Source organism: Agelaius tricolor, unplaced genomic scaffold (genome assembly GCF_023055355.1).
Source record: "Agelaius tricolor isolate 1412-34295 unplaced genomic scaffold, bAgeTri1.0.p SCAF_18, whole genome shotgun sequence".
Classification (NCBI taxonomy): domain Eukaryota; kingdom Metazoa; phylum Chordata; class Aves; order Passeriformes; family Icteridae; genus Agelaius; species Agelaius tricolor.
Genome location: NW_027269278.1, coordinates 2,562,560 through 2,588,287, shown reverse-complemented (window position 1 = coordinate 2,588,287; position 25,728 = coordinate 2,562,560). Strand labels below are relative to the sequence as shown.

General features: G+C 61.1%; 3 protein-coding genes across 6 annotated transcripts; 2 read left to right on the top strand and 1 right to left on the bottom strand.

Moving 5' to 3' along the window:
• Window positions 1-598: 598 nt before the first annotated feature.
• RELL2 (RELT like 2) lies at window positions 599-15,474 on the top strand. Of its 3 annotated transcripts, none has more exons than XM_071443017.1 (8): window positions 599-1,349; window positions 4,898-5,111; window positions 6,789-6,851; window positions 6,947-7,013; window positions 7,284-7,472; window positions 12,402-13,092; window positions 14,563-14,596; window positions 14,840-15,474. In XM_071443017.1, exons 1-7 carry the CDS (start codon window positions 1,128-1,130, stop codon window positions 14,593-14,595), a joined length of 1,479 nt encoding a protein of 492 aa, XP_071299118.1. In that variant the 5' UTR covers window positions 599-1,127; the 3' UTR covers window position 14,596; window positions 14,840-15,474. The 3 variants fall into 3 exon arrangements, with proteins under 3 accessions (XP_071299118.1, XP_071299119.1, XP_071299120.1); XM_071443018.1 differs by lacking the exon at window positions 599-1,349 and adding an exon at window positions 3,612-4,177; XM_071443019.1 differs by lacking the exon at window positions 599-1,349 and adding an exon at window positions 4,254-4,426.
• On the bottom strand, window positions 15,456-21,429 carry FCHSD1 (FCH and double SH3 domains 1). 2 transcript variants are annotated; one of them, XM_071443016.1, is made up of 19 exons: window positions 21,295-21,429; window positions 20,951-21,048; window positions 20,281-20,326; window positions 19,377-19,450; window positions 18,986-19,130; window positions 18,776-18,912; window positions 18,640-18,703; window positions 18,428-18,556; window positions 18,130-18,252; window positions 17,954-18,049; window positions 17,771-17,878; window positions 17,585-17,689; window positions 17,148-17,378; window positions 16,978-17,061; window positions 16,714-16,870; window positions 16,426-16,631; window positions 16,225-16,321; window positions 16,077-16,144; window positions 15,456-15,915 (listed from the first exon to the last, which is right to left on the bottom strand). In XM_071443016.1, exons 1-19 carry the CDS (start codon window positions 21,313-21,315, stop codon window positions 15,850-15,852), a joined length of 2,055 nt encoding a protein of 684 aa, XP_071299117.1. In that variant the 5' UTR covers window positions 21,316-21,429; the 3' UTR covers window positions 15,456-15,849. The 2 variants fall into 2 exon arrangements, with proteins under 2 accessions (XP_071299117.1, XP_071299116.1); XM_071443015.1 differs by having other exon boundaries at window positions 17,771-18,049.
• A 2,056-nt stretch (window positions 21,430-23,485) lies between these two features.
• LOC139597569 (proteinase-activated receptor 3-like) lies at window positions 23,486-25,720 on the top strand. Its single transcript, XM_071443014.1, has 2 exons — window positions 23,486-23,582; window positions 24,462-25,720. The coding sequence occupies exons 1-2, from the start codon at window positions 23,486-23,488 to the stop codon at window positions 25,526-25,528; spliced, it is 1,164 nt and encodes a 387-aa protein (XP_071299115.1). The 3' UTR covers window positions 25,529-25,720.
• Window positions 25,721-25,728: the final 8 nt, after the last annotated feature.

Below are 25,728 nucleotides of genomic sequence, written 5' to 3'. Positions count from 1 at the left end.
TCCTGGCCACTGACCAATATGATTAAGCAGAAGCTGTTTATTGTTTACATTATACAGTTATTTCCACTTTCTAACTCTCTGCACACATTTCTTACTGGTGCCTTTGTTTGGTCCACGTGTTGTGAGTGCACCTCTCAGAATATGGGACTGGTCACAGTCCAGCTGCTTTGCTGCTGTTATTTACTTCTCGTGGTCTTGGAATTCTGTTTCTCAGCTTCTTTCTTCTTTAGCACAGTTTATGTCTTAGAAACCTTGATGGATTCCAGAGGGTTCTGAGCAAACTCTGATAAGAGCAGTGACAAGTGGCATGGCTGGTGCTCGCTGAGGCCTGAGCTGCTCAGGAAATCTCTGGGGTTTGAATGTGCTGAGCAGCACGGCTATGCTGGGAGCCCCTGGAGCTGTGACGGTGCTCCCTCATGACGCCTGTCCTGTCCTGTCCTGTCCCTGCTCTGGTGCTCCCTCATGATGAGTGTCCTGTCCCTGCTCCACCAGCTGCTGCCACCAGATAACGCCAGCCTGGGGACACAGAGCCACCCAGGACACAGAGCCACCCGGGACACAGAGCCACCCAGGACACGGAGCCACCCAGGACACAGAGCCACCCGGGACACGGAGCCACCCAGGACACGGAGCCACCCGGGACACGGAGCCACCCAGGACACGTCCAGGTATCTGCCTGGGGACAGGGGACGAGAGCAGAGACACAGCCCTGCTTGAGGAGAGCAGAGACACAGCCCTGCTTGGGGAGAGGAGAGACACAACCCTGCCTGAGGAGAGACACAGCCCTGCTTGAACAGAGCAGAGACACAGCCCTGCCTGAGGAGAGACACAGCCCTGCTTGAACAGAGCAGAGAAACAGCCCTGCTTGGGGAGAGGAGGCCCATCCCTGTTTCCAGCTGGGATCTCTCTGCTGCCTGAGCTGTCCTTCTGGAAGCCGGGTGCTGCTCCAGGCATCTTCACGGGTGTTGGAGCAGAGCAGGGAAGTGTCACAGAGGGATATTTTTAGATGCTCTTTGTGCTCAGAGAGCAAAAGCAGGCTGTGGTTTAAGGGCCATTAGCTGCTGGGCATGTTTGGAAAGCTGGATGGAGCAGGGCTGAGGATCCAGGGACACGTTTGACACCATGGGATGGAGCAGCTTTGCAGACGTGAGGACAATTTTTGGGCTGAGCATCGAAGAGAAGACCCCAAGAGGAGCCTGGATCTGGGCAGCCCAGCCTGTTTAGCTGCCACGTGGACAAGCAGCGGGGCCAGGGCAGCTGATCCCCCAAAAGGACGTGGTCCCATTGTTTGTGGGGTGACATTTGCTCCAACGGCTGCGGAAGAGGTGCAGGAAAAGAGCGGACAAGAGGTAACGTGGAATCTCACTGGGACTGGAGCCAGCTGAGGGACAGGGTGACAGAGGACAGCACTGTCCCACCAGCCTCTCCTCAGCCACTCTGTCCCCTCCCTCCCCAGCCTCCAAAGGTTGAAATTTCAGTGTTTCCAGGCAATATCTGGAGAGGGAGTGAAGCTTCCAAGGACCTCCAGGATTCAGGGAAACCCCGAGGGAGGGCCTGGGAAGGAAGGGCAGGGGATGGTTTGGGTTGGAAGGGACTTTAAATCTCATTTCCAACCCACTCCCACTAGACCAAACCCCATCCAACCTGGCCTTGGACACTTCCAGGCATGGCTAAGGCCATCTCCAAGGTCAGGAAGTGCTGACACTTTGGCCCTGGTCAATGCAGAATAGAACATCCCAAGAATTCCAGCTGAGCTCATGAGGAGAAAAGGCAACTCCAACTTACCACTGTAGGGGAGCTCATCACTAATTGGTTCATCCACGAGCAAGGAGGTTTCATAGGTCCTGAAAAGATGGGAAAAGAGGAGCTCAGTTCATTGAAAGGGACATGGGAAATGCAGGGACAAATCCCACAGAAGGGCCCCTCACCAGGCAGAGGGGGCTCTCTGGACCAGCACTGTGCCATGTTCTGGACCATGTAACCTCTTCCTCTTCCTCCTCCTCCTCCAGCTGGTGGTGCTGGATGAGGTGGGCAGGCACAAAGAAGGCAGCTGCCTACCCCAGAGCTCCAGCTGGATTGTCCTGTGTCTCAGATGCCACTGCCTTGGCTGCTGGGGTCACACAGGGCGGGAGAGGAGCTGGGATGGGGTCAGGAGGGACAGAGGAAGTCCAGACAGTGGATGTGCCACCAGCAGGCAGCCCACAGCCATGGCTGCACCTCCCTGGCTTGGTGTGGGGCTCTCTCACATGGCCAGCCTGCTCAGAAGGGGGAGCTCTGTTGTGTGGGTCCACACATCAAATGCTGGCTGCTTTTGGGGCACAGAGGTGCCTGGGTGTTGTTTCTGGCTCACCTGTGAGGTGCTGTGTGGGACCATTAAAATGCTAATGGGTTCCTGCAGTGGGACAAGGACTGAGGCCCTGGAGGGACTCTGAAGCTGAGCTGAGGTGGTGGGAGCAGGATGGAGACGGGGAACAGGCGATCCCTGGTTGGGAGAATCAGGAAGAGAAACAATCAGCTGGGGTAATCCAGCTGCAGAGCCAGGAGGGAGCAGCTTGACAGCCCCAGAACCCCCTCCTCACCCTGGCTCACCCCACCAAGGCCAGGATTTGCCCTCAGGCAGGGCCAGGCTGCTGTGCCACGCTTGTGGAAATGCCACCACACACCAGAGACTGTGTGAAAATGGGAATGTCCCCTCGAATGGGGAGTCCTGATCAGCCTGGCATGGCTGGAGTCAGGAAAGGGGATGGGGTGCTGGAAGGGGGCAGGGTGCAGCAATGCTCTGGGTGGGTGGGAACGCCCAGGAGGAGAAAGAGAGATTTATTGTGCAGGGCAGCGTGCGTGGGCACGGGGAGAACAGGAATACACTGGCCATGACTGCATCCCCTCAGGGCCCTGCAGAAACCCAGAGCTGTCAGCTCCCCCTGTACACAGAAACAGGGGCAAGGAGCAAACTGCCTCTGAGCTTTGCTTTGTGGGCTCTTCCTCAGCTGAGACTTGCATGATGCAGCAGCTTGTTGGTCCAGGGTTTGGAGAGCTCTCCTCTCCTGTGGCTCAGCAATCCGTGGCAGGAGGAGAAGTTCTTGTTCTTGCCCAGATGTTCCATTCCTGTCTCCCTGTCAGGACAGCGGGCAGGTGGGTGTCACCTGTGATGTGGTGACATCCTGAAGTCACGCTGATGGAGGAGGCTCCTGAGAGCCAACCTGGTCACCTGTGCAGAGGGACAGGAGCCCTGAGGCAGAGCTGAGAGCCTGGAGGAGGCACGGGCTGTGTGACAGACTGTAGTGGGATAATTCCCATTAGGGATTCCCATGGGATAACTCCCATGGAGGAATGTGTGCATGGATTGGAGCTCAGTTCGGTGGAGATGGGCTGGGAGGGGTTTCAAGGGTTGCATTCCTCAGGGTTTGGACGGAGAACTGGCAGGTGGCTGAAGGATGGAGAGAAGCAGGTCTGATTTCTGTAGCAAAGGAGTGGTGGGTGAAGCCTCCCAGAGCGAGGATAATGTGGTGGAGATGGAGAAGGAGGTCATGGGACCACTACAGCGTGAGATTTCCAATGGCTTAGCCACTCCTTTTTTAGGAAGGAGGGAGGGAGGCACAGGAGTCTCCCGGGGCTCTTTTTCCACCCTCTCCTTGGTGCTGGGATCCCCGTGTGGGGGTCTGCACCCCTCTGCCCCCCCACGCTGCTGTGTGATCAGTCCTGCTCTCACTGAGCCCCACTTCCACCCTTCTCCCTCCCATCGCCAGGGCTCAGTGCCCTAAAATTCAAGGGAAGGAAGGTGCCAGGGGAGCTCGGGGCTGGCACGCGTGCGGGTGAGGTTATTCACCCCGGGGCGGGCGGCAGCCTGGCAGCTTCCCTGAGCAGCGCTCCTGCGTGTCCTGCTGCAGCCTCCGGCATCTCCCCGAGCTCCTCTCCGCACCTTCCTCCGCCGAAACAGCTCCGGAGAGATTTTTTTTCTGGGCTCGGGACAGGCGGGTGCTCTTGTGGCAGAGCGCGCAGAGAGCGGCAGGCAGAGGCAGCTGGCTCCTTCGCGGGGAAGGCAGGCACGGAGCCGGGCCCCGGGGGCCGGAGGATGCTCGCCGCGGTGCCCAGCCGCGGGGATGCGGGGTTGCTAGGAGGCAGGTGAAGGTGAAGGTGAAGGTGAAGAGGAGAGCGCTGCGGAGGACCGCAGGCCCAGGTAGCGCCGCAGCGGGGCCGGGGGACAGGCGGGGGGGGACATTCTCCGTGCCGGGGAGCGGAGCCGGCGAGCGGGGAGGAAGCCGGGAGCGCCCGGGGGAGCCGGGGCGGAGGGAGCCGGCTCGGTGCTGCGGGAGGACGATGCGGGAGCGGCCGGCGGCTCGGCCCTCCGCCAGCCCGGCTGCCACGGCTCCCTGCCCGCCGCGGCCGGTACCGGTACCGGTGCCGGTGCCGGTGGAGGGCCTCGGCCGTGAGTACCGAGGGGAGCGGCGCGGCGCGGGAGGATGCTCAGCCATCCTCCGGCAAGGGCGAGCCGGGGATGCCGCCCGCCGCAGAGCCCCGGGCAGGCCGGGGCACCGGTGCCCTTGGGAAGCCGCCTGCAAGGGACGGGGGAGCGCCGCAGCCCGGGGCCGGCGGGGCCTGCGGGGACGCTGCCGCCGGCGCTGCCCTTGGGATGCCTCTTGCCGGGGCCGTGCGGGGCAGCAGTGTCCTTGGGAGACCGCCAGGAGCCAACTCCGGCTGGTCCTGCCCTCCGCACCGCGCCGGACCCTGCGGGGCTCGGGCTGAGCTGCCCTGGATGGGAGCTGCCCCCGGCTGGAGCTGCCCCACCTGGGAGCTGCCCCCGGCTGGGAGCTGCCCCTGGCCCCGCAGGAGGAACGGGAGGATGGCACAGGGTGGGGGTGAGGGCCGCGGCTCTGACCTGCCTTCCCCCTCCTCCTAGATCCGCATGTCAGACTATCACAACCCCCACTATGGGGAGTCAGAACCCCAGCACGGCATTACTGTGGTCTTCCTCCTTGTCCTTGTCTTCTTCATCATGGGGCTGGTGGGGTTCCTGATCTGCCATGTCCTGAAGAAGAAGGGCTACCGGTGCCGCACCTTCCGGGACGAGCTTGACCCAGATGACAAAGACGAGGTGGAGGAGCTCGAGGATGGTGAGTGCTGGGCAGTGGGGGCTCGCTGGGGGCTCAGCCTTGTGCCTGCTGTGGGCTGGTGCTCCTCATGTGCCCTTCTGGGCTGTGGGATGGGGCTGGGAGGGTTACCTGTCACGTGTGGCTGGGCTGGTATAAAGGGCTGGGGCGGTGAGAGCAGCATGGTGTTCCCTGGGGATTGGGAGTGTGAGGGCCAGGGATCCCTCTGATCCACGAGCTGACAACGGCTGGAGGTGACAGGGAGGTGGGAGCCAGTGCCTGGCCCTTCCCAAAGGAGCATTATCACCAGAAGGTAATTCTGATGAACATCCAGCATTTCAGTCATAACCCCTGTTCCCTCAAGGAAAACCTCTCCCAGCTGGAGCACAAGTGCCTCTGCCCCTCTGGCATTAGGATGTCTGGCAGGGAGCCAGCTGGGGTTTGTTATTGGCCATGTCTTCTTCTGGTCCCTGCTGTGTTCTTGCAGACCACAGAAGTAGGGCTGGTGTTGGAAGGGGAAGGGACTGTAGGGAATTTTTCCCATGGCTTCAGGGCACTGCAAGTCGCTCTGGGGTGGTTGGATTGGGAAGTCACTGCCGCACTGAGCGTGGGTGCCCGGCCCAAGCGAGCTCTGTCATCCGGTGCTTTCCTGAGTCTCTGCTGAAGGGGGAACACACATTCCTCCGGCTGCTTCCCAGGCTGGGAACAGCCACATGGTGCCACAGAACTCCTCCAGCTCCACGTACTGTGGCAGTGCTGGGGAGGATCAGCACCTCCTGCTGCTGCTGCCTGAGCTCAGGAGGGAAATGCAGCTCCTCGGGCTCGTCCTCGGTGCAGCCAGAGCCCCCACGTGCCCATGGATGCGCTCCTCTGGCTTTAATGTCTTGGCTGTACATTACATGGAGACAGTCTCTGAGCCTTCCAGGATGGGCTTTGCCCTCTGGACACGCCACAGCCCAGGGAAACATCTCCATGGGATGATGGAGATCTTCCGAGATCATGGTAGCAGCTCTTGAGCCTTTGAGGCAGCTGCCTGCCAGACCATGGCTCCAACCTGCTTACAGGAACATCTCACACTGCTGACCAGGCTGGAGGTCCTGGCAGGGTGACAAGTCCATCCATCCATCCATCCATCCATCCATCCATCCATCCATCCATCCATCCAGGCCTCCTGCCTCCAACAGTGGCTGGAAGCAGGTTGAGTTAATGCTGTGGGTGAACTCCACAGCAGAGCAGGCACCAGCCAAGATTACTCAGAACAGTCTTTTAAGCTTTCAACAGTGTGCAGCTCTGGGGCTCTCTCTGTCACTGTGTGTTCCCCATTTCTGTATTTAGTGGATCCCAGTGGGTTTATTCTCTGTGGACGTGTCCTGTCTATCCTTGGAGCCTTGAGCACTTGCAGCATCCTGCAGCCAGGGGGTCCTGGGCTGGACAAGGACCCTCCTCTTTCAATTTTTTAGAACCTGCTTCCCTGTCATTTCTCCAGATGCTCTGCACACACCCCCTCTCTCTGCACACACAGCTGCTGGCTCAGCCGTTTCTTTTCCAGGATGAGGGATCTGGTGTTCCCCAGTGGCTTCCCAGTGTGACAGGGGACTCGAGGCTTCTCCAACAACTCTGCTGATGCAGCTGCTCCTGGGAAGGGATGAGTGAGCAGAGCCCTGGAATCCCAGCCCTCAGTGCCACGTTGTCTCTTTTCAGATGAGGCCGAGAAGAACGATGACACCGTGGAGAAGATTGTGAGATGCATCATCCAAAATGAAGGTGAGCACTTCTTGGGCCGGCCTGGAGCCATGCTGACCACTTTGGCTTGTTTTTCCCTCTCCCTTCAGCATTCCCCTTTTTCCCTCTCTCTTCAGCAAACGTGGAGGCCCTCAAGGAGATGCTGGGGGAAAATGAAGCAGAAGTGCCAGTGCCAGTGCCCAGGTGAGGGAAGCTCACAGCAGCTTGTGGCTGCTCCACAGTGAGGGATAAGCAGCCCCTTTCCAGCTGCTACAAAGCATCTTCCCAACGGGGAGTCCTGCTCTCCTGAGGGCTTTGAGGAGTGCTTCACCCCACTGTCAAGTGCAGCAGCTCTTCCTCATTCCTGTCTCCAGAGCTCTCCAGAGCTGCTGCTCCCAGGCCGTGGTGCAGTGGGGCTGCACCAGGGTTGGGGCGTCTCCCCAGGGTGACACAACCTGTCATCTTCTGTTGCAGCCTTTGTCACCACAGCAGCAGCCAGGACGGGGGCCCACCCCATCACCACACGGTGCACCTGGGCTCCACGCACGCCCCCTGCATCCACTGCAGCAGGAGGAAGAGGCACCCCCTGCAGCGCCAGGGGCGCTCCAAGGAGGGCAAAAGCAGGATGCATCCTGGAGAGACCACCGTCTTCTCAGTGGGCAGGTACCCAAACGAGCTTTGCCAGCCATTCTCAGCTGGAATGAGCACTACAGGCTCTCCTCAGTCCTCCTGTTCCTTGTCCCTTCCCCACGTGCCCAAGGTTCCCTCCTGCTGTTGCACACGGAGATGCCCCAGCAGCAGCTCTGCAGCTGGAGCCCCTGAGCAGCCAGGTGGCTGCTGCACCTGGAAATGCCTGTGGTATGTGGCAGGCTGTGATGCACCGGTGGTGGCTTCCCTCCTTCTCCGGGAAGGTGACTCAAGCTGGGTTTTCCTGCTGAGTCAGTGCTGGGCACAGCCCCAGCTCCATGTCCTTCCAGAGCCCGCTGTCCCAGCTCAGTGCAAGCAGGGCCTTGCTGCCCAACTGGGGGCTTCAGGGACCTCACTGGCGGGGACAGAGGGGACAGCATGTCCCAGGTGCAAGCCACCACCTGCTCAGGATGAAAGAGTGGCTGTGCTGCTCCAGGTCGCTGCCTCCAACGATGTCTGTAATTAGATGACACAGCAGCAATGTAAGAATAGGGGAGTGTTCCTGATACTTCCCACAAATGCTTTCCATCCCCACCTGGTTTCACCTCAAGGGACTTCCTGAGCTTCCTGTGGTCTCACTGTGTCGTCACTAACCTGTAGAACAGTCTGTAGGCTCACCCAGGCTGCCCCATTCCCCAGCAGAAGGGTTTGGAAAGTTCCTGGGCTTGGCTCCCTCCGGCTGTGGTGGCTGGGGCAGGGTGGCAAGAAGCTGCTGGTCCCTGGATGGTCACCATGGTGAGACACAAAGCTCTGCCATGCTCAGATTGTGCACAAGGTCCTCATTCAGGGCCTGAGCCTTGACAGAACTTCATGTTGTGGTCCAGAGAGACAGTCCTTTCATGGGAATGCTGAGCCAAAGTGAGCATAGAATTGTGGAATGGTTTGGTTTGGAAAGGACCTCAAAGTTCATCTCATTGGGCAGGGACACCTTCCACTAGCTCAGGGTGCTCCAAACTCCATCCAGCCTGGCCTTGGGCACTGCCAGGGATCCAGGGACAGCCCCAGCTGCTCTGGGCACCCTGTGCCAGGGCCTGCCCACCCTGCCAGGGAACAATCCTAATTCCCAATATCCCATCCATCCCTGCCCTCTGGCAGTGGAAGCCATTCCCTGTGTCCTATCATGTGGATTTTTCCACCACCACGGGCAGGAGCCTCAGCAGGGAAGTGAGCTGGGGCTTTCTGGGCAGCTGGAGAAGCAGGGAGACCTGCTGGACTCACCAGGCCCAGCTCAGCTTGGATCACATCTCGTGGGCACTGCCAGCTCCTGGCTGCTCCGTGCCTGTGGCTGTCCTTGGAGGTGGTGCCCGGCAGGCTGGGGTTCTGCACAGCTCCTGCTCACCACTAATTCATTCCCTGGCTGGTGCCCAGCTCCATCCCCTCCTCCATGTCCTCTGTCCGTGCTCTTCCAGCCTCCTCTCAGCACTGGGAGTGCTGGACAAGATGCTCTCCTTTCCCAAAGGCACCTTCCCTCAATTCCTGTTTTTCCTCTTTAACCCTGTTAGTGTCACACCCCACAGCAGCCCTCTCCACAGGGCAGTCATCCCACTTCTCCAGGGCTTTACTTTCAATCCTGAATCTCTTTGTACAAGGTCCAGCTGCTAAGGGACCTATGTGCCCACGAGGTACAATCCCACCCTTAAATTCTGCTTCTTATTTCCAGGCTGGCCCCTTTTTCCTTCCAGATCCTCCAGGATTGCCCCTCCTGTGTCTTATTTATGACAAATATCTTGAAGTACTTTGACCCAGCACTGACCCTACAAAACTGGACTTCTTTAACCCACCCCTAGAGTTAAAGACACACTCTCAGGTCTTGTTCTCCTTTGTTTTTGGTATTGTTCTTGCCTTGGATGCAGTGGTTGAGAGTCCAGCCCCCTCCTACATGGAATGAGCCCTGGTAGGCACAGGCTCATCCCTGAGGAGTGGAAAGGATGGGAGCTGTGGAGGTCCACCAAGATCATCAGGGCTGGAGTATGGGGCACCTGAGGAGGCTTTTTTGGCCTGGAGCATTAGAAAGGGATGATCTAATTGTCCTCTAACACTTCCCAAAGGGTGGGTGGAATTTAAATGAAATGGAATAAGACTCTCCTCAGAGATCTGCACTGGGAAGGGCAAGAGGCAATGGCCAAGAGTTACAACAAGAGAAATCCAGAAAAGATGCAAGGAGAATCTGTTCTGCCATGAGGATAGTGCAGCCCTCGACAGGGCCCTGAGGAGTGGAGGAATCTCCATCCCTGAAGATTTCCAAAACCTGACTGGACAGGGCTCTGGGCAAAGTGCTTGAGGATAGGAGGGGGCCCAGATACGAGCAGGGGTCTGGAATTGAGACCTCCTGAGGGCTTTTTGCACCTAAATTGTTCTAAACTTGTGTGGGACTCAGGGTTATGTATGGAATAGGATGATTTACCACTTAGCTCAGTGCTTGCCCTCAGCCAGGTGTAGTCAGTGGCAGAGCTTGTCCATAAAGCATCTGTGTCTGACCCTCTGTCCTCAGCCCCATCAGCCAGAGTGTGTCACACCCCACTGAATCCCAGGGATGCTGATGAGGCAGCCAGGCAGGGCTCCTCTGCTTTCCCCCCAGAGGTTGGCTATGTTACTTCTTGTGCCCTCTCTGGTCCAAACCCTTCCTGCTCTCTGACTCCACTCCTGACTCTTCCAGGCTGACATTGCTCAATGGCATTACCAAGAAGTGATCCTGTCACTGTGTCTCCTTCCTGTTCCTCTTCAGGGCCAGAACATTCTTTGGTCTCCCCAAAGTGCTGGTGTCTTATCTCCGAATATCTGGACAGACCTGAAAGGTCACATTTGCTGCTGCTTGGCCTGGGAACCTTCTCTGGAGCTGGAGCTTTTCTCTTCTCCACCCTCCCAATCCTGAGCAGCTTTCTGGCCCTGCTGAGGGGTTGCTGCTGCCCACGGGCTGGGCTCCAGCCTGGAAGTGGTCTCCTTCATCTCTGCCAACTCTCCTGGCATCTGTTCTTATCTTTTGGACCTCTCTGCTTTTTCCTTTGAAGAGCAGTGCTGCCATGTGCTTGACCTTTGTGTCTTGCTGTTCTTTCCACACCAGCGGCACTTCCTGAAATTGTGCTTTGCCCTGACACTGCCTTGCAGCTGAACTCAGCCAGGTCTGTTGGTTTTCCATGTGTGATCCAAGCACAGTGAGAGCAGCTGGTGGGCTGCACGAGCTCTCAGTGCTGCCATTGGAGTGCTCTGCCTGGTGGACACCAGCTCACCATGGAGGAGATTTCCTCTCTGCTGGTCCAGTGCTGGTGAGGAGGAGTCACGATCAGCACAATCACAATTCAGATTTTCAGGCTTTGCTGACACCTTGCCCCTCCAGGCTGAGGGAATTGGGAGAGGAGAAAGCTCCAAGGGGACTTTAGAGCCCCTTCCAGTGCCTAGAGGGGTTCCAAGAGAGCTGGAGAGGGACTTGGGATGAGGGCACAGAGTGACAGGACAAGGAGGAATGGCTCCCTGCTGCCAGTGGGCAGGGTTAGAAGAGATATTGGGAATGAGGAATTGGTAAGGAGGCCCTGGCACAGGGTGCCCACAGCAGCTGTGGCTGTCCCTGGATCCCTGGAAGTGTCCAAGGCCAGGCTGGATGGGGCTTGGAGCCACCAGATTGAGGAGTTGTCCCTATCCATGGCAGGGGGTGGGGCTGGATCATCTTTTAGGACCTCCTTCCAACTCAAGCCATTCCCTGAATCTATGATCCCTTACCCCTCTCTTCTCCCCACGTGCAAGGTTGCATCACCTCTGATTATGAGCCCACCCTTTAAGCTGTCAGACCCATTTCTGCAGCTTTCCTCCTGCCCACCCAGAGCTCTGAGCTGTTACCTGCTCATGGTGGAACCTTGCTGAACACTCAGGTACCATCTGCCCATCCAGGGGATGGTGCAAAATGTGCTCTGGCAGATTTTAGCCAAAAAACTCCTCCAGCCTTTGATCCCTGTATCCAAATCACTGCCAAACCCCTGTCCTGCCCTCACTGAGGGCATGCTGTCATCCAGGCTGTCTTGGAGCATTTCCAAGAGCTGTGATCCATCTTGCTGCTGGGAGGACAAGCTCTGCTCCAGCCAAGACCTGGATTGCACTTCCCATCCTTCCCTTTCTGTTTGTTTTGCTCAAAATGAAGGGGAAAATCAATTTGGGGACACGGCTTTTGTAGGTGTGAATGGGTCAGACAGGTTGGAGATCACGGCAAAGCGAGGAGATCCGGGGCTGGAGGTAGAGAAAAGCTGGGAATCCAGTGGTGGGACAGCATGGAAAAGAACTGCTTGTAGGAGTGTTGGGGGGTAGGATGGTTGGGACAGATGGAGATGAGAGATCTCTGCAGCCAGGTCGTGGAATTTGGGGTTTATTGCAAAGGGCCTGGGGGCAGGGCCCTGCTGGGAGCTGCCAGGCACAGCTCAGAGCAGGACTGAGAGAAGAGAGGGGCAGAGAGGATGAGAGGATGAGAGAGTAAAAGGGTAAGATAGCGAGGTTCCCATTACAATACAATAAATCTTCTTCTGTGTTGAATATTCTAATTCTCACTAACCAATCTAGTCCAAGATACAAATCCTATAGCATTTACATACAGCCTATAAGAATCACTACATTACCATACTGTGTTACATTTTAAACCCTAAAACCTCCTCTTTGGGCCCCTTCTGCCAAGCTGTAGGGTCTGCTCAGACCCTTGGAGCTGTCTGCAAGCAGAGGGTGTTGTTCCATCCAAAGGGGATCACCTTCAGCTGGCCACACCATTATTTTCCCATTGTTCAGTAACTGAGGGATCTCAAAGCTTGCTTTCATTTCAATCTCACTTATAGTTTCTATATTCTCAAAATCTTCTGCCAGAAAATCACATTTTTAAGGCTTTCCTGTTTCATCTTCCCCACCATCCGCTGTGCCCTGTTCCCATTGCAGGTTCCGTGTCACACACATCGGGAAGAAGCCGTGCCTGCAGGAGCAGCCGGACGGGGCCCTGCCCGCGGGCAGCCGCCCGCCGAGCACGGAGGAGCTGGAGCGCAGCAGCGAGCTGCTCAACGGGACTGTCCCCACGGCTGGCCTGCAGAACGGAGCCATCCACACGGGCACACAGAGTGCCAGGAGCGCCCAGCACAGCGTGTCCACCAGCCCGGCCGCCAACACACCCGCCAGCTCCGGCACCTGTGACAGCCGGCGGGCGGGCACGGTTGGGTCCGGCCTGGTTGGATCTGGCCCGGTTGGGTCCGGCACGGCGGGGTCAAGCATGGTTGGGTCTGGCCCGGTTGGGTCTGGCCCAGTTGGGTCCAGCATGGTGGGGTCCAGCACGGTTGGGTCCGGCACGGCAGGGTCTGGTCGGGCAGGGTCCCTGCTGGGTGCTGGATCCGCTCCCGGGAGCTCAAGCCGGCAGCGCAGGCTGCTGAGCCTGCCGGTGCTGGGAGCATCGAGTCCCAACATCCCGGGAGAGCTGGCGAGGGAAGGAGCCGGCGTCTGCCTGGAGGAGATGGGACTGGCGTCGGCAGATGAAGTGTCGGATATTCACGGGAGCCTGAGCCTGCAGGAGCAGGCCGAGGAGCTGGGGAGAGACGAGAGCGGCAGGAAACAGTCCGGAGGGGAGGATGGGAAGCAGCAGGTATGTTCCTCCTCCTCCTCCTCCCCCTGGTCCCCATGTGGTCCCCTGGGCTGGAGGGGGGTTGTTTTTCCCACCTATTTTTCAGTGTCTGAGGCAGTCACAGTCACTGTGACAGGTCTCACCCTGCTTCAGGGGCAGTGGGAGGTGCTGCACACTTGCTGCCCATTCCCCTTGGCAAGGAACTCCTTTTCCTTTGGGGACATCCATTGGGATTTTGACCTGGCAGAGCTCCACTGCTGCACGTGGTGTCCCCAGAGCTGTAGCCTCACTGGAGTCCAGTGTGGCCAGTCAGGAACAGGCAGGGGCAGATTTCTCCAGGAGCCTTCCTTACCTCGAAGGCCAGGAAATGGCAAAGCCAAGTGGTCATGTCTTGGTTGCTTTCCCTGCTCCTGAGGAGCTGTGCTCAGAGAGGAGGAAAGCCCACCCTGCCTGGAGCTCCCAGTACCCTGGTACCTCCCAATGTCCCACCCAACCACCTTGCTGGAGGGGTTAGACAGCTCCAGGGGATTTTCTCCCTGGAATTGCCTCTGTGCTGGTACCAGTGAGCAAATGAGGCTGGTGGTGGTAGTTCAGACACCCAGAATTTCGCTTACACACTCATTTGTGGTTCTGCATCTGGGAAAAGGTGTTTTTCATGGAAGGGGGCTGTGTAGTGTCAGCAGCTCCAAGAGCTGGGCCTTAACTTGCCTCACAAAACCAGCACGATGTGGCAAAGCCCTTGGAAGAAAAAGGAAGCCAAATGCCTGGGTAAAATTCCTGGCATGCTTCAAAGCCGTAGAGATCCCCTGGGGCTGGTTCTGCACGGGCTGGGCACATGCCAGCAGCCCTTGGCAGGGAGTGGGATGGGGCAGGACTGGGTCAGCACGGGAGAGGCCTGGGGAAGGTGCCTGGCTGGATGCTGGATAAGGACAAAGCAGGATCCCACCGTTTCCCCCTTTGCTTTCTGGTGAGCAGGCTGGAAGGTTTGAGCTGTTTCATGGAGAAGGGCAAGGCAGGATAGAGCTGATGGGCTGCAGCCCTTCCCCAGAGACATGGGGAGGTAGTGACAGGTCCTCCTGCGTCCCACTGAGCCTTGGGAATCCCTCTGATCCCTGGGGAAGCAGTTAAGTGTAGGGCAAGCCCAGTGCCAGGCTCCTGCCTTGGATGCTGCCCATGGTGCTGGGGTGCTCCAGGACACAGGGTCCCATGGCTAACGGTGACAGGACCTCCCTGGGATGTTTGTCACCAAGCCCTGGTGCCACTTGGACCATTCCCCATGGCCTCAGTCGCAGTCAGAGCCAGCACCAGGGCTGTTGGCTGCTGCTCCTCACGTCCTGCAGGTGGTGGGGAAGGGCAGAGAAGGTGCCTGGGCTGTCCTCGCTCCTGGAGACTCGGTGGGGCTCTGCCCCTTGGGTCACTGCTGTGGCCACGGGGGAGCCCAGCTCAGCCCCAGCTCCATGGGAGCGCTCACCCCTCTCCTCCATCCCACAGGAGCCCAGCGCCGCGGAGCAGGACCGTGTGTGAGGTGAGTGCCTGTCCCTGCCCTTGTCCCCTGCCCCTGGGACAATGCCTGGGGGGTGGGAGGGCACTGCCGGTGTCCCTGCCCTGCTGGGTCTCAGCTTGCTGCTGGAGATGGAGAGAGGCTGAACCCTTTCTCCAGGGGTCGGGACGTGCCCAGCCGCAGGCAGCGACCCCGGGAAGTCCCATTTGGGTGCTGGGGAGGTGCCGTGGCTGCGGGGACCAGCCCCATCCCGCCTCTCTCCCACAGCTCCTCTCCGCTCCCGGCTGGAGCGTGCACGGGAGGCGCGCAGCCCCCGGGCCCCTCGGGGCTGGGGCTCTGCCGTGGGGCAGCCGCGGGCAGCCGTGCCCGGCCCCGGGTGGGCAGCTACGCGCTTGGCATGGCCGGAGCGACGCGCCCGCGACACCGACAACCGCGCTCGGCGCCAGCCTTCATCCCATTGGCAATAGGTACCCGAGTCCCACCCACCGCACCCTCCCCGGAGACCCCCCCGAGGGACCCTCGGGCCCGGCAGGGGCAGGGCGGCACCCAGAGCCCGCTGCCCCCGCGGCCCCCAGCTCGGGGCAAGGATCAGAGGGGGCCGCGGCCAGGGGCAGGGATGGAGGCAGCGGCTTGAGCCCCACCGCCCACCGGGCACGTTCAGCACAGAGCACAGCCCCCCCGGGCACCCCTGCCACGCAGAGCGGGCACAGGCACAAACCCTGCACCGGCAGGTCCCTGGGAGATGCTGGCGGAGAGAGGAGCTCCCGGCCCCACCCCGGCACAGGCCCGGGGGGCGGGATGGCCCCGGGCCAGGCCAGCGGGCAGCGCCGGGGCCGCGCCAGCTTCGGTGTGTAACGCCCTGTACATAGACGAGCTACAACCATTAAAGCTGCTGAACCCCTCGGCTGGGCCAGCGGGATTTATTGATTTATTTGGAACAGCCCCCCATGCCCACTCCTGCCTGTGGGGGCTGGCAGGGGCCGGAGAGGAGCCCCCCAGGAACCAGGGCTGGGCTGGGAGTGCACGGGTGATGCCAGGCAGGAAGGGTGGAGGCAAAAGGAGGGTGAGATGGGGCCTGGCTGTGGCACTGGGCACCCCATAAAGGGGTTCTGGGTGCTGTACTGGGATGCAGGACCACTCTGCAAGCAGGGTGCAGCCCCTGGAGAGACCAGCTCGGGGCACGGGGCAGCAGCAGCTCCTGCTGCTGGGACAGCAGCCTGTGGTGGTTTGCTCAGGCAAAGCTTTTTTGGGGGAGGGGGCTGGGGGCATCCACAGGGTCAGCTGAAGTGAAGCTCGGGGTCGGGCTCGGGGGCTCTGCCGGGTGGTGGGGGCGGCGCACGGAGCTGCAGAGAGGGAGAGGAGAGGGAAAGGAGAGGGAGAGAAGTGGTGCCAACATGCTGAGGCCACTCATCCCCCTTCAGACCCCCCAAAACACACGGGTGGCTCCATTACAGAAGGGCTGGGGCAGATTTTGGGGTCACAGCATCCCTGTGAAGGGACTTACCGGCCGCAGGCGCGTGGCTGCCAGGTCTGGAGAGCTCTGCCCGCTGCCCGTGCCATCCTGCCGGCAACCTGGGAGTGCCCAGCAGCTCAGCCTGGCTTTTGGGCTCCCCCAGCCCCTTCCCAGTTTGCACAGTTTCCCCAGCACTCACCTCCCAGCGCTGTCTCAGGAGCAGAGCTGGGGACCAGGCTGGCCCCGGGTGTGAGGCCAGGAGGGGAGAAGGGCGGAGGGGATGGTGATGGCAGCTCCTGGGAAAAGACACAGCCAAGAGGGATGGGCATGGTGGGAAGGGGGCTTCACCTCAGCACCCATGGAAGTGCCAGGGTGACACAAGGACCCTCCTGGCACCAACCTGCCCAGCTGCCTCCCGGGCCCCGGTGAGCTCCTCCACCACCAGGGAGGGGAAGACGCCGACGCGGCCGTCAAAGTCGCCGGTCCAGAAGCCATCGTCCACCTCGCCAGCAGCACGGGGCAGCACCCGGATGATGGCCCCCTCAGGGAAACTCAGCTCCTCGGGGCTCTGCCCCTCGTAGTCGTACAGGGCTCGCACCAGCCAGGCTGAGGGGAGGGTGGGGAGGGGGCTCAGCACCCTCTGGATCCTGCCCCCCTCTCTGGGGTGGGGGTGATGCCCAGCACCCACCTCCAGGCTCCAGCACCAGTTCTGCAGCCATGATGCTGGAGAGCTGGCGGTGCAAGGCAGAGGGGCCTGGGGGGCCCAGCCCAGCCCCCGAGTCACACCCCAGGGACAGCAGGTACTTTTCAGGGACGTAGCCGACCTGCCCTGCCTTGTTCCGAGCCTGAGGAGGCAGAAACCACGTGAACATCCCAGGGTCCAGAGTGGGGTCAGCCTGGGGACCTCCAAAAGGTGTCCCCCAGTAGGGAGGGGGGCTCAGCCTGCTCCCACCTTCACCCACTCCTCTGCGTCCCCATCCTCGATGATCTCCAGCTCCTCGCCCTGGCTGATGGACAGCTCGTCTGCCTGGCAGCCCTGCAGGAGATGGGGACAACGTGGCAGAGAGGCTGAGGTGCCATCTCTGGGCAGGCAGGGTGAGGGCCATGCAGGCAGGGCCATACCTGGTAGCCAAAGATCACCCTGCAGGTGTAGGGGTAGGTGCGGGCAGCAGGCCCAGGCTCATCGTCCTCATCGGGCTCATCGCTGTCCTCGTAGTCATCGAACTCAGCCAGGTCCAGCCCTGTGGGCGTCTCCTCGCCTGTCCCCACCATGGCCCCGGCCAGCCAGGCGTCCACGTCCAGCCCTGCTGCCCGCAGCAGTGCCAGCCGTGCCTCGGCCTTCACTCGGCTCACCTGGGGACACCGCACATTGTCACAGTGCCCAGGATACCTCTGGCGGTGTCCCAACCCCATCACCCCCATCCCCAGGCGTGGTGGCATCCCCAGCATCACACCCCAAGTGCAGCATCCCAGCCACCGCCCCTCCCTGTCCCTACATCCCCCACCCTGGGGGTGACAGACCCTGATGTCACCCCAAGCTCCCTGATGGGGGCTCCCACCTCTGCCTTGCGGATGTTTTCCCTCACTTCCTCCATCTGCCGCTCCACGGCCGCCGCCTCCGCCTCCAGCCCCTGCTGCCGCCTGGCCTCCAGCCGCTGCAGCACCTGGGCGGGCACCCACAGCTCAGAGGGTGTGGCAGCTGCAAAAGCCCCTCCCTGAGCCCCGCGGGGCAGGACAACACCCACCTCCTCACTGTGTGCCCTGTTCTTGTGCTCCCGGGCCACCCGCGTGGCCCAGCGCCGTGCCTCCTTCTCCAGGCTGGCCCCATCATCTGCTGGTGGCAGCAGGCACACCTGGGCAAGGACACGGCGGTGACAAGGGGGTGGCTGTGCAGACCCCAGTGTGCTGTAACTATCCCCTCCACTTACCTCCTCCATCCCTGTGAGCTGGAAGCGCTGCTCGGGCGCCAGGGAGAAGGCGGGGTGGTCCTGCAGGAAGAGGAGCAGGTCCTGCTCCCGGCACACCTGCAGCAGGGGAGCGGCGTGGGGCCAGGGGCTCACCTGTGCCCTCGTGTCCCACCCAGCTCGGGGGACAGTGCTCTTACCCGTGCAGATGCCTCCACAACACCCTGGAACCAGTCCCGGGTGGCCCTGCAGGTCTCCACCTCCGTCCTGCTGGCAGCTGACAAGTGCTCCCGCAGCCGCTCGTAGAGGTCCCCATCCAGAGCCTGGGGGAAAGCAGAGGGAACCCCCCAGCACTGCCACATCCTCCCACTGGAGCATGCCTGACCCCCAGGGCAGCCAGCCCTGACCCTGTGCAGTGGGACCCTCTGTGCTGGCAGTGGGGAGATGCTCCTTGTGGGACCCTGGGGAAGGGGCACGGGGGGTCTGGGCATTTCCTACCTGCATGGCTGCGGGCAGCTCCACACGCTGGTAATGCTCCAGGTGGGCAGAGGCAGACACCAGGGCGAAGCTGTACTCGTTCTGCACCCCCGCCAGCTGCCTCGAGTGCTCGGCCAGTCGTGCTGAGAACTGTGGGGACGTGGGCAGCGAGGCTTGGCAGTGGTGCCCCGTGTCCCCAGCATGGGTACCCTGCCATCCCCCATGCCACCCACCTTGGCACTGAGCTTTTGCAGGCTGGCCTTGGTGTGAAATATCCGCCGGTCGCTCTTGCGGAGGCTGGGGAGGGTGGAGGGGGGTGTGAGACCACCCTGAGCCACCGCAGCCCCCGGCTCCATGTGCCCCACTCACCGCGCCTCCACGTCGGCCGCCTTGTCCTTGGCCACCTCGCTGCTGCGCCGCAGGTGGCTGAGCTGCTTCTTGGCCTTGTCCAGCTCCTTCACCGTCTCCAGCAGCTCCACCTGCGCCTTCTGCAGCCGCTCGATGCCCTGCGGGGAGTGTCAGCTGGGGGGGACAGCTGTCCCCCCGCCCGGGCACAGGGACATGGCCTTGCCCCGGTACCTTCTTGAGCGTCCTCTCCTTGCAGAGGCGGGCGCTGCGGGCGGCCTCGGCGGCCAGGGCGCGGTAGCTCTCGGAGGCGGTGACACGGACCTGCCCAGCGTGTGCTGTCCCCTCGATGACGCCTTTCCAGACAGCTGCCACGCTCCTGTGGGCACAGGGCTAACACAGGGCCAGGCACTCCCTGCCCCGTGACACCTTTTGGGGATGCCCAGCAGGACTGCCAGCACCCCCAGTCACAGCAGACTGGAACTGGGGACATCCCACCCACAGCTGTGTCCCAGTGACACCCAAATCCTGGCTGGCATTAAGCATCTCCAAACTGGGAGGGCCATGGGCAGGTATGGCAAGCCCCAGCTGCTTGTCCCCAGCCCTGTCCCTGTCCCCAGCCCACCTGGAGTCGCCAGCCTCGCCACGGCCCCGCTGCCAGTCTCTCTTCACGAACTGGCTGGCCAGCCTCTGCAGAGCCTGCAGGCAGAACCAGCATCACCAGCACTGCCTGACCCTGCCGAGCAGCCCAGCACCCACCAACCCCCCCTGGGCCCAAAACGGGGCTCCCCTACCCTGGCTGCCCACCCCATGGACCTGGGGACACACACGTGTCCCCTCAGAGCACAGACACATCCCCATGGCTCGGTGTCAGCAGGAATTGTGCTCCCCAAAACCTTCTTGGGGGGCAGCCACCACAATGAAAGGATCCCCCCGCTGTGGCTTTTGGCACAGAGCACCTGCAAGGGGACATCACTGAGGGACACTGGCTACAGATACAGAGTAGAGGAGCCCCAGCAAAGCCAAGCACAGCAAGACCCCAACCCTGGGGGTATGGATGGTCACCCCCAGCCTGGGGGGTGCGAGGGAGGGCAGTGACACGGTGACCAGCTGCAGGAAGGGGGGACACAGTTCTGCTGCAGTATGTCCCCAGGGGATGCTGCAGGGACATCTCACATTAAAACCAAACTGACATTTCAGAGCAGAGCCCTGCAATGACCCAGCAGACAGCAGAGCCCAGCGGTTTCCTCCCCCACAAGGTTTTCCCTCCAGGCTCCCAAAACACCCAAGGTCTGGGCCACGCCGTGCTCAGCAGAGCCCCCAGCGGGTGCTGGACGTGGTCAGGGTCCTCCCGGCAGAATGAGCCATCTGCCACCACCCTGCGGGGCCAGCACGGAGCAGCCACGCTCGGGTGATTTCCGAGGCTGCCCTCTGCCTGAGTGGGGCCTGCCCAGCTCCTGCCCCAGGCCGGCAGGATGGGGCCTGGGCCCCCCAGGACATTGATCCCATATCCCGTGGCACCTCCTTACCTGCCCGTACTCCCTGTCAATGGTGGCCCTCTGCTTGCTGTAGGACCTGGGGGGAGAGGGGACACAGGGAGGACACACAGAGAGGGGCAGGCATGGGCCACCCCTTCCATCACCGGCTGCCACCATCCTCCTCTTACCATGTCCCCCTGCCACCATCCTGTCCCCATCAGGCCACCCCAGTGGGTGATGGAGCCCATGACCTCGAGGTGACAGGCTCAAGGTGAGCCGAGCCCGGTCCCTGGCCCGCCCGTGCCGGGTCTCAGCTTGGGGACACACACATACAGACACAGACAAACAGACACAGACACACGCACAGACACACACATGCACAGACACGGGATGAGATGCCCGGTGTCAGCTTGGGGACACACACACACGCAGGATGAGCTGTTTCATCTCAGCCTGGGGACACACACACACAGGATGAGCTGCCCGGTCTCAGCTTGGGGACACAGACACAGACACAGACACACACAGACAGACAGACATACACAGACACACACACTGGTGGGACGAGCTGTTTCATCTCAGTCTGGGGACACACAAACACAGACAGACACACACACAAACACAGACACACAAACACACACACAGACACACACATAGACACACACAGGGGATGATCTGCCCGGTGTCAGCTCGACCCCCGTGTCACCGGTGCGGGCCCTACCTGATGTCCTCCAGCAGCTCGGCGTCCCGCTGCTGTTTGCTCTGCAGGCCCGACAGCTGCTCCAGGAGATGGACCCGCAGCTCCTGCGTGAGCTTCACCTGCGGGAAGGTCCCGCTCAGCCCCGCGGCCGCGGCGGGCACGGGGAGCGGGGATGCGCTGTCCGCCCTGCCCGGGTACCGCTGCCCACCGGCCCCCCCTCCTGAGCGCCGCCCAAACGCGGCCTCGCTTCCCCAGCCCCGGGAGGCTCCGCCGGGGGCGAGTCTCGGTCACGGCTGCAGGACACGGCAGCGAGGGAGAACCCGGCCCCGGTGACCCGGCACGGCCCGCCCCGGCCCGGCGCTCACCTTGCGCGGCGGCGGCTGCATGGCTGCGCTGCCCCGGTGCCGGTGCCGATCCCAATCCCGGTGCCGATCGCCGCCGCCCCGATCCGCGTGCGCGCAGCCCGGAACTGCCGGGCCGGCCGCGCCCCGCCCACTGCCCGCGCCCCGCCCAATGACCACGCCCCTCACAGACCACGCCCAATCACAGACCACGCCCCAAGACGAGCCCTGCCCCATCAGGCCCCGCCCACCACTCACTGACGGACACGCCCCCAGTGCCGCCTCCAACCAGCCCCGCCCCTTTACCCGCGCTGCCGGGAGCCCCGCCCATCTCAAGCCCCGCCCCTCGGGGGCTGCAGCGCCGCCTGGTGGTCGCTGGTGCACGTGTGGGCGGGGCGCTGGGACACGGGGACAGCGGGACGGGGAGACACGGACATGGGAACACGGGGATATGAGAGGGAGGGACATGAGGACATGGGGATGTGGGAAGACAGGGACATGTGACAGAGATATGTGACATAGGGACATGGGGATGCATAAGGGGTGACAGGCATGTGAGAACACAGGCATATGTGACACAGGGACATGGGGACATAGATGGAGAGACAGGGATATGAGAACACAGATATGAGAGACAGGGCCTTGGGGACATGAGGACATGGGAGACAGGGACACAGGGACATGAGAAGACAGGAACATGGGGACACAGGAATATGTGACACAGGGACGTGGGGACATGGGAATTGGGGAGACAGGGACATGGGGACACAGGGATATGAGAGGGAGGGACATACGGACATGGGACATGGGTGACAGGGACATAGGGACATGAGAAGACAGGGACATGGTGACACAGGGATATGTGGCACAGGGATATGGGGATGGGGAAACAGGGACATGGGAGGACAGGGATATGTGGCACAGGGACGTGGGGACATGGGGATGGAGAGACAGGGACATGGGGACACAGGGATATGTGGCACAGGGACGTGGGGACATGGGGACATGGGAGACAGGAGGACAGGGACATACATGGGGACACAGGGCTGTGAGAGATGGGGATGTGTGGGCACAGCATCACAGGGACATGGGGTGATGGGGAGCACTGTCCTTGGGCAGTCCCCAGGATCTCTGGGGACTGAGTCCTTGTGCATGAGGATGCACAGGACACTGGTCCCAGGATGTAGTGACACATGAGGTGCTGGGGCACTGGCCCTGGGATGTGGGGACATGTGGGACACTGAGGGGACAGCCCCAGCACAGGGACATGTGGGGTCCCACATCACATGGAGGACACAGAGCCCCTGGCTTGGCAGGACCCTGCTGTGGGGACAGGGGCACAGAGCTGAGCAGTGGCATTCACTGGGGCCACCTGGAAGCATGAGGGACCCGAACCAGTCCCTGTCTATCCCAACACTCTCCCACCCCCTTCATCTCTCACTTCTCTTTCTGTCTGGATTTCTCTGTTCCTGCACAGCTCGTGGCTCTCCCCACTGTCCCATTCGTCCCCATCTTTCTCCTCCCATGACATTTCTGGGGTTGGCTGTGCATGTCCTGGTCCCTGGGTGTGTGACAATGCACAAGGCTGGGCTGGGGATGTGCCACTGGCTCTGGTATTCCCCTCCTTAGCTGGAAAAATGGACCGGCGGTCACCCAGCCACCTTGGTGACAGGAAAGGGACAATGCAGGCTGGCACCATCTACACCAAGCTGTGACACCAGCATGTCAGCCTGGCCCCAGTGATGGATCCTGGGGCTGTGTGGCCCTGACAGGGCTGGGCAGGCAGGATGCCCAGAGCCCTGCAGTGCTGCAGTGGGACAGGGCCCTACGTCACCAGGCTGGGGACCCGCTGCCACCTTCCTGTCCCCCGCACGGGGCACAAACAGCTCCATCTCCCCATTGTGCTTCTCCTGGCTGCCTTCAGCTGCCCACCGCTGCTTCCTCCTCCCCACGGTCTGTGTGGTCGTGTGACGCAGCTGGAAATTTCCCCCCGATGGCGATGGCGTGCCCCGGGTTCTCGCCGTGGTGACGACTGGCGGTGACCCCGCGCCTCAGTCTGGCTGCCACACCGCAGGGATGTGGGCAGGACGCTGCTGTGACGTGGTGGAGACACAGGGGGGTGTCAGCAGGGAAAGGGACGGGTGACAGCCCCGCCGTGTCACCAGCCCTGTGCCATTGGTGCAGACCCGGCTGGCAGAGCGGCCACTCTGCAGAGATGTCCTGGAGGGTGCTGTCACCTGCCTCTGCTGCTGCCTGTGTCATCCTCCTGCTCAGCTGTGCCTGGCTTGGCTCTGCTGCCCATCCCTCCTCAGGTAAGTGCCTCGGTGGGTCTGGGGTGGGTCTGGGGTGATGGGGTAGGGCAGGGACATCTCACTGGGACACCCCAACATCACGTCCTGTGACACTTGGAGGTGATGGCTAGGTACCATGGGGAGAGTTTGGGGCCCTGCTCTGCTGCCTTCCCTCTGTGTCCACATTGAGAATCTGAGTGAAGACCTGAGATCCAGCCAGCATTTCCCCTTTTGGCAGCAAAATTCAGATTGCTGCTCTTGTAACCTGAATTTTCCATCCCCTGGATGTGGAGAGGGGGCAGAGGTTGTGGGAGTTGTGTTGGATATAACCAAAGCCCCCCAGGGCAGGGTGTTCTGGGGACCATCAGGATAGAAATTCTGCAGCTGGAGATGACGTGTAGAGCCTGTCTAGTTTCTTTTTCTGAGCAAGCCAGAAAAGGGATTTGATCCTGGGTTGTTTCTCTGGTGTCCTGGGACCTTCCTGTTCTTCACTTTAGTTCTTTGCACGCAATGAAAATCCCCTGACCACAGGAGGATGAGGAGATGTCTCTGTCTGTGGTGGGGAGCTGAGCTGGGGACACGGCTGGGACTATCCCAGCCCCGTGCTGCCCTCCTGATCCCTTTGTGCCAGGCTGGGCAGGACAAGGGACACCAGCAGCACCAGGGCTGTGGGAGCAGAGCCCATCCAGGCTCAGAGCAGGGCACCGTGCTGGGCTGGCCCTGCTGCGGTGGGGGCTGGCACAGAACAGGGCACAGCTCTGCAGGGTGAGTGCAGCAGGGTGCTGGGGGCTCCCCTGCCATGGGACAGGGAGATGCCACCTCCTGTGTGCAGTGCTGGCTCTGCAGGGAGGGGTGACAGCTCCTGCCCTTGGCTGAGCCCGATGCCTTGTGTCCCCGCAGTGCCCAACAAGAAAGGGCGAGCCCTGCTCCCCCTCACTCCCCAGGAGAAGAACGTGTGCTCCCAGGCCTCCGAGGAAGATTTTCTCAATAGCACCCTCAGCACCCGCCTCCTGCCCGCCCTCTACTCCGTGGTGCTGCTGGTGGGGCTGCCAGCCAACGCTCTGGCCTGCTGCGTCCTGGCCACCAACTTCAGGAGATGCTCCAGCGCCGTCTTCCTGCTCAACCTGGCTGGGGCTGACCTGCTCTTTGTCCTCCTGCTACCCTTCAAGATCTCCTACCACCTCCTGGGCAACCACTGGCCCTTTGGGGACTACCTGTGCCGTGCCATGGTGGCCTTCTTCTACGGGAACATGTACAGCTCCATCTTCTTCCTCACCTGCATCGGCCTGGAGCGCTACATCTCCGTGGCACACCCCTTCCTGTGGAAGAGCTCCAGCTGGACGAGGGGCAAAGTGGGCATCTCTGTGGGCATCTGGCTGCTGGTGGGGCTGGGCATGAGCCCTCTGCTTTTGCGCTCCCACACTCACGATATCTCCAGCCTCAACATCACGACGTGCCATGATGTGCTTGAAAAGGAAACCCAAAGGTTCTTTGGCTACTATTTCCTGTTCCTGGTGGGGCTGGGCTTTGGGCTGCCCTTCGTGCTCATGATCATCTCCTACAGCTGCATCCTGGCACGGCTGCTGGCCAAGGGAGGGAGCCACGGGCAGGTGATCCGTGTCCTGGCCCTGGTCCTCCTGGTCTTCATCCTCTGCTTCACGCCCAGCAACGTCCTGCTCTTCATCCACTACCTGCTGGAGCCCACGGGCTGCAACAACGGCACCTACATCTCCTATGCCCTGGCCCTGGTGCTCAGCGCCTGCAACAACTGCTTTGATCCCTTCATCTACTTCTACGTTTCCCGGGATTTTCGGGGCTGGCTCCAGGATGCTGGAGGCCGCTGCCTGAGGGGGCTCGAGGCCTCATCAGGGAGGTCCACAGAGAAAACAGCCCTGCCCCTGAGGTCCAGTGAGCAGAGCCACGGCTGCCAGGCTGTGTCACCCTGCCCAGGGGATGGGGGAGCCTGAAGCATGCCCACCATGAAGGGCTGACAATAGACTTGGGCAAAAAATTGTATCTGGATTGAGGTTCACAAGGATTTTGCCTTGGTTTTGCCCCCCTGGTGACATCAGCGCTGCCCAATTCCCTGGGACCCTCAGCTGGGTGCCTGGCACCCCCATCTCCCCACCCGCCAGACCTTGGCATCCCTCACCCCTCCTCCTGCAGT

Excerpts from the sequence above, each read along its gene's own strand:
- RELL2 (XM_071443017.1), top strand. The coding sequence starts at position 1,128 with ATGGAGCAGCTTTGCAGACGTGAGGACAATTTTTGGGCTGAGCATCGA. Across the intron at positions 7,014-7,283 it reads GTGCCAGTGCCAGTGCCCAG|CCTTTGTCACCACAGCAGCA; the intron begins GTGAGGGAAGCT and ends CTTCTGTTGCAG. Across the intron at positions 7,473-12,401 it reads ACCGTCTTCTCAGTGGGCAG|GTTCCGTGTCACACACATCG; the intron begins GTACCCAAACGA and ends TTCCCATTGCAG.
- FCHSD1 (XM_071443015.1), bottom strand. The coding sequence starts at position 21,315 with ATGCAGCCGCCGCCGCGCAAG. Across the intron at positions 19,451-20,280 it reads TTGACAGGGAGTACGGGCAG|GCTCTGCAGAGGCTGGCCAG; the intron begins GTAAGGAGGTGC and ends TTCTGCCTGCAG. Across the intron at positions 16,632-16,713 it reads ACTGGTGCTGGAGCCTGGAG|CCTGGCTGGTGCGAGCCCTG; the intron begins GTGGGTGCTGGG and ends CCCTCCCCTCAG.
- LOC139597569 (XM_071443014.1), top strand. The coding sequence starts at position 23,486 with ATGTCCTGGAGGGTGCTGTCACCTGCCTCTGCTGCTGCCTGTGTCATC. Across the intron at positions 23,583-24,461 it reads TGCTGCCCATCCCTCCTCAG|TGCCCAACAAGAAAGGGCGA; the intron begins GTAAGTGCCTCG and ends GTGTCCCCGCAG.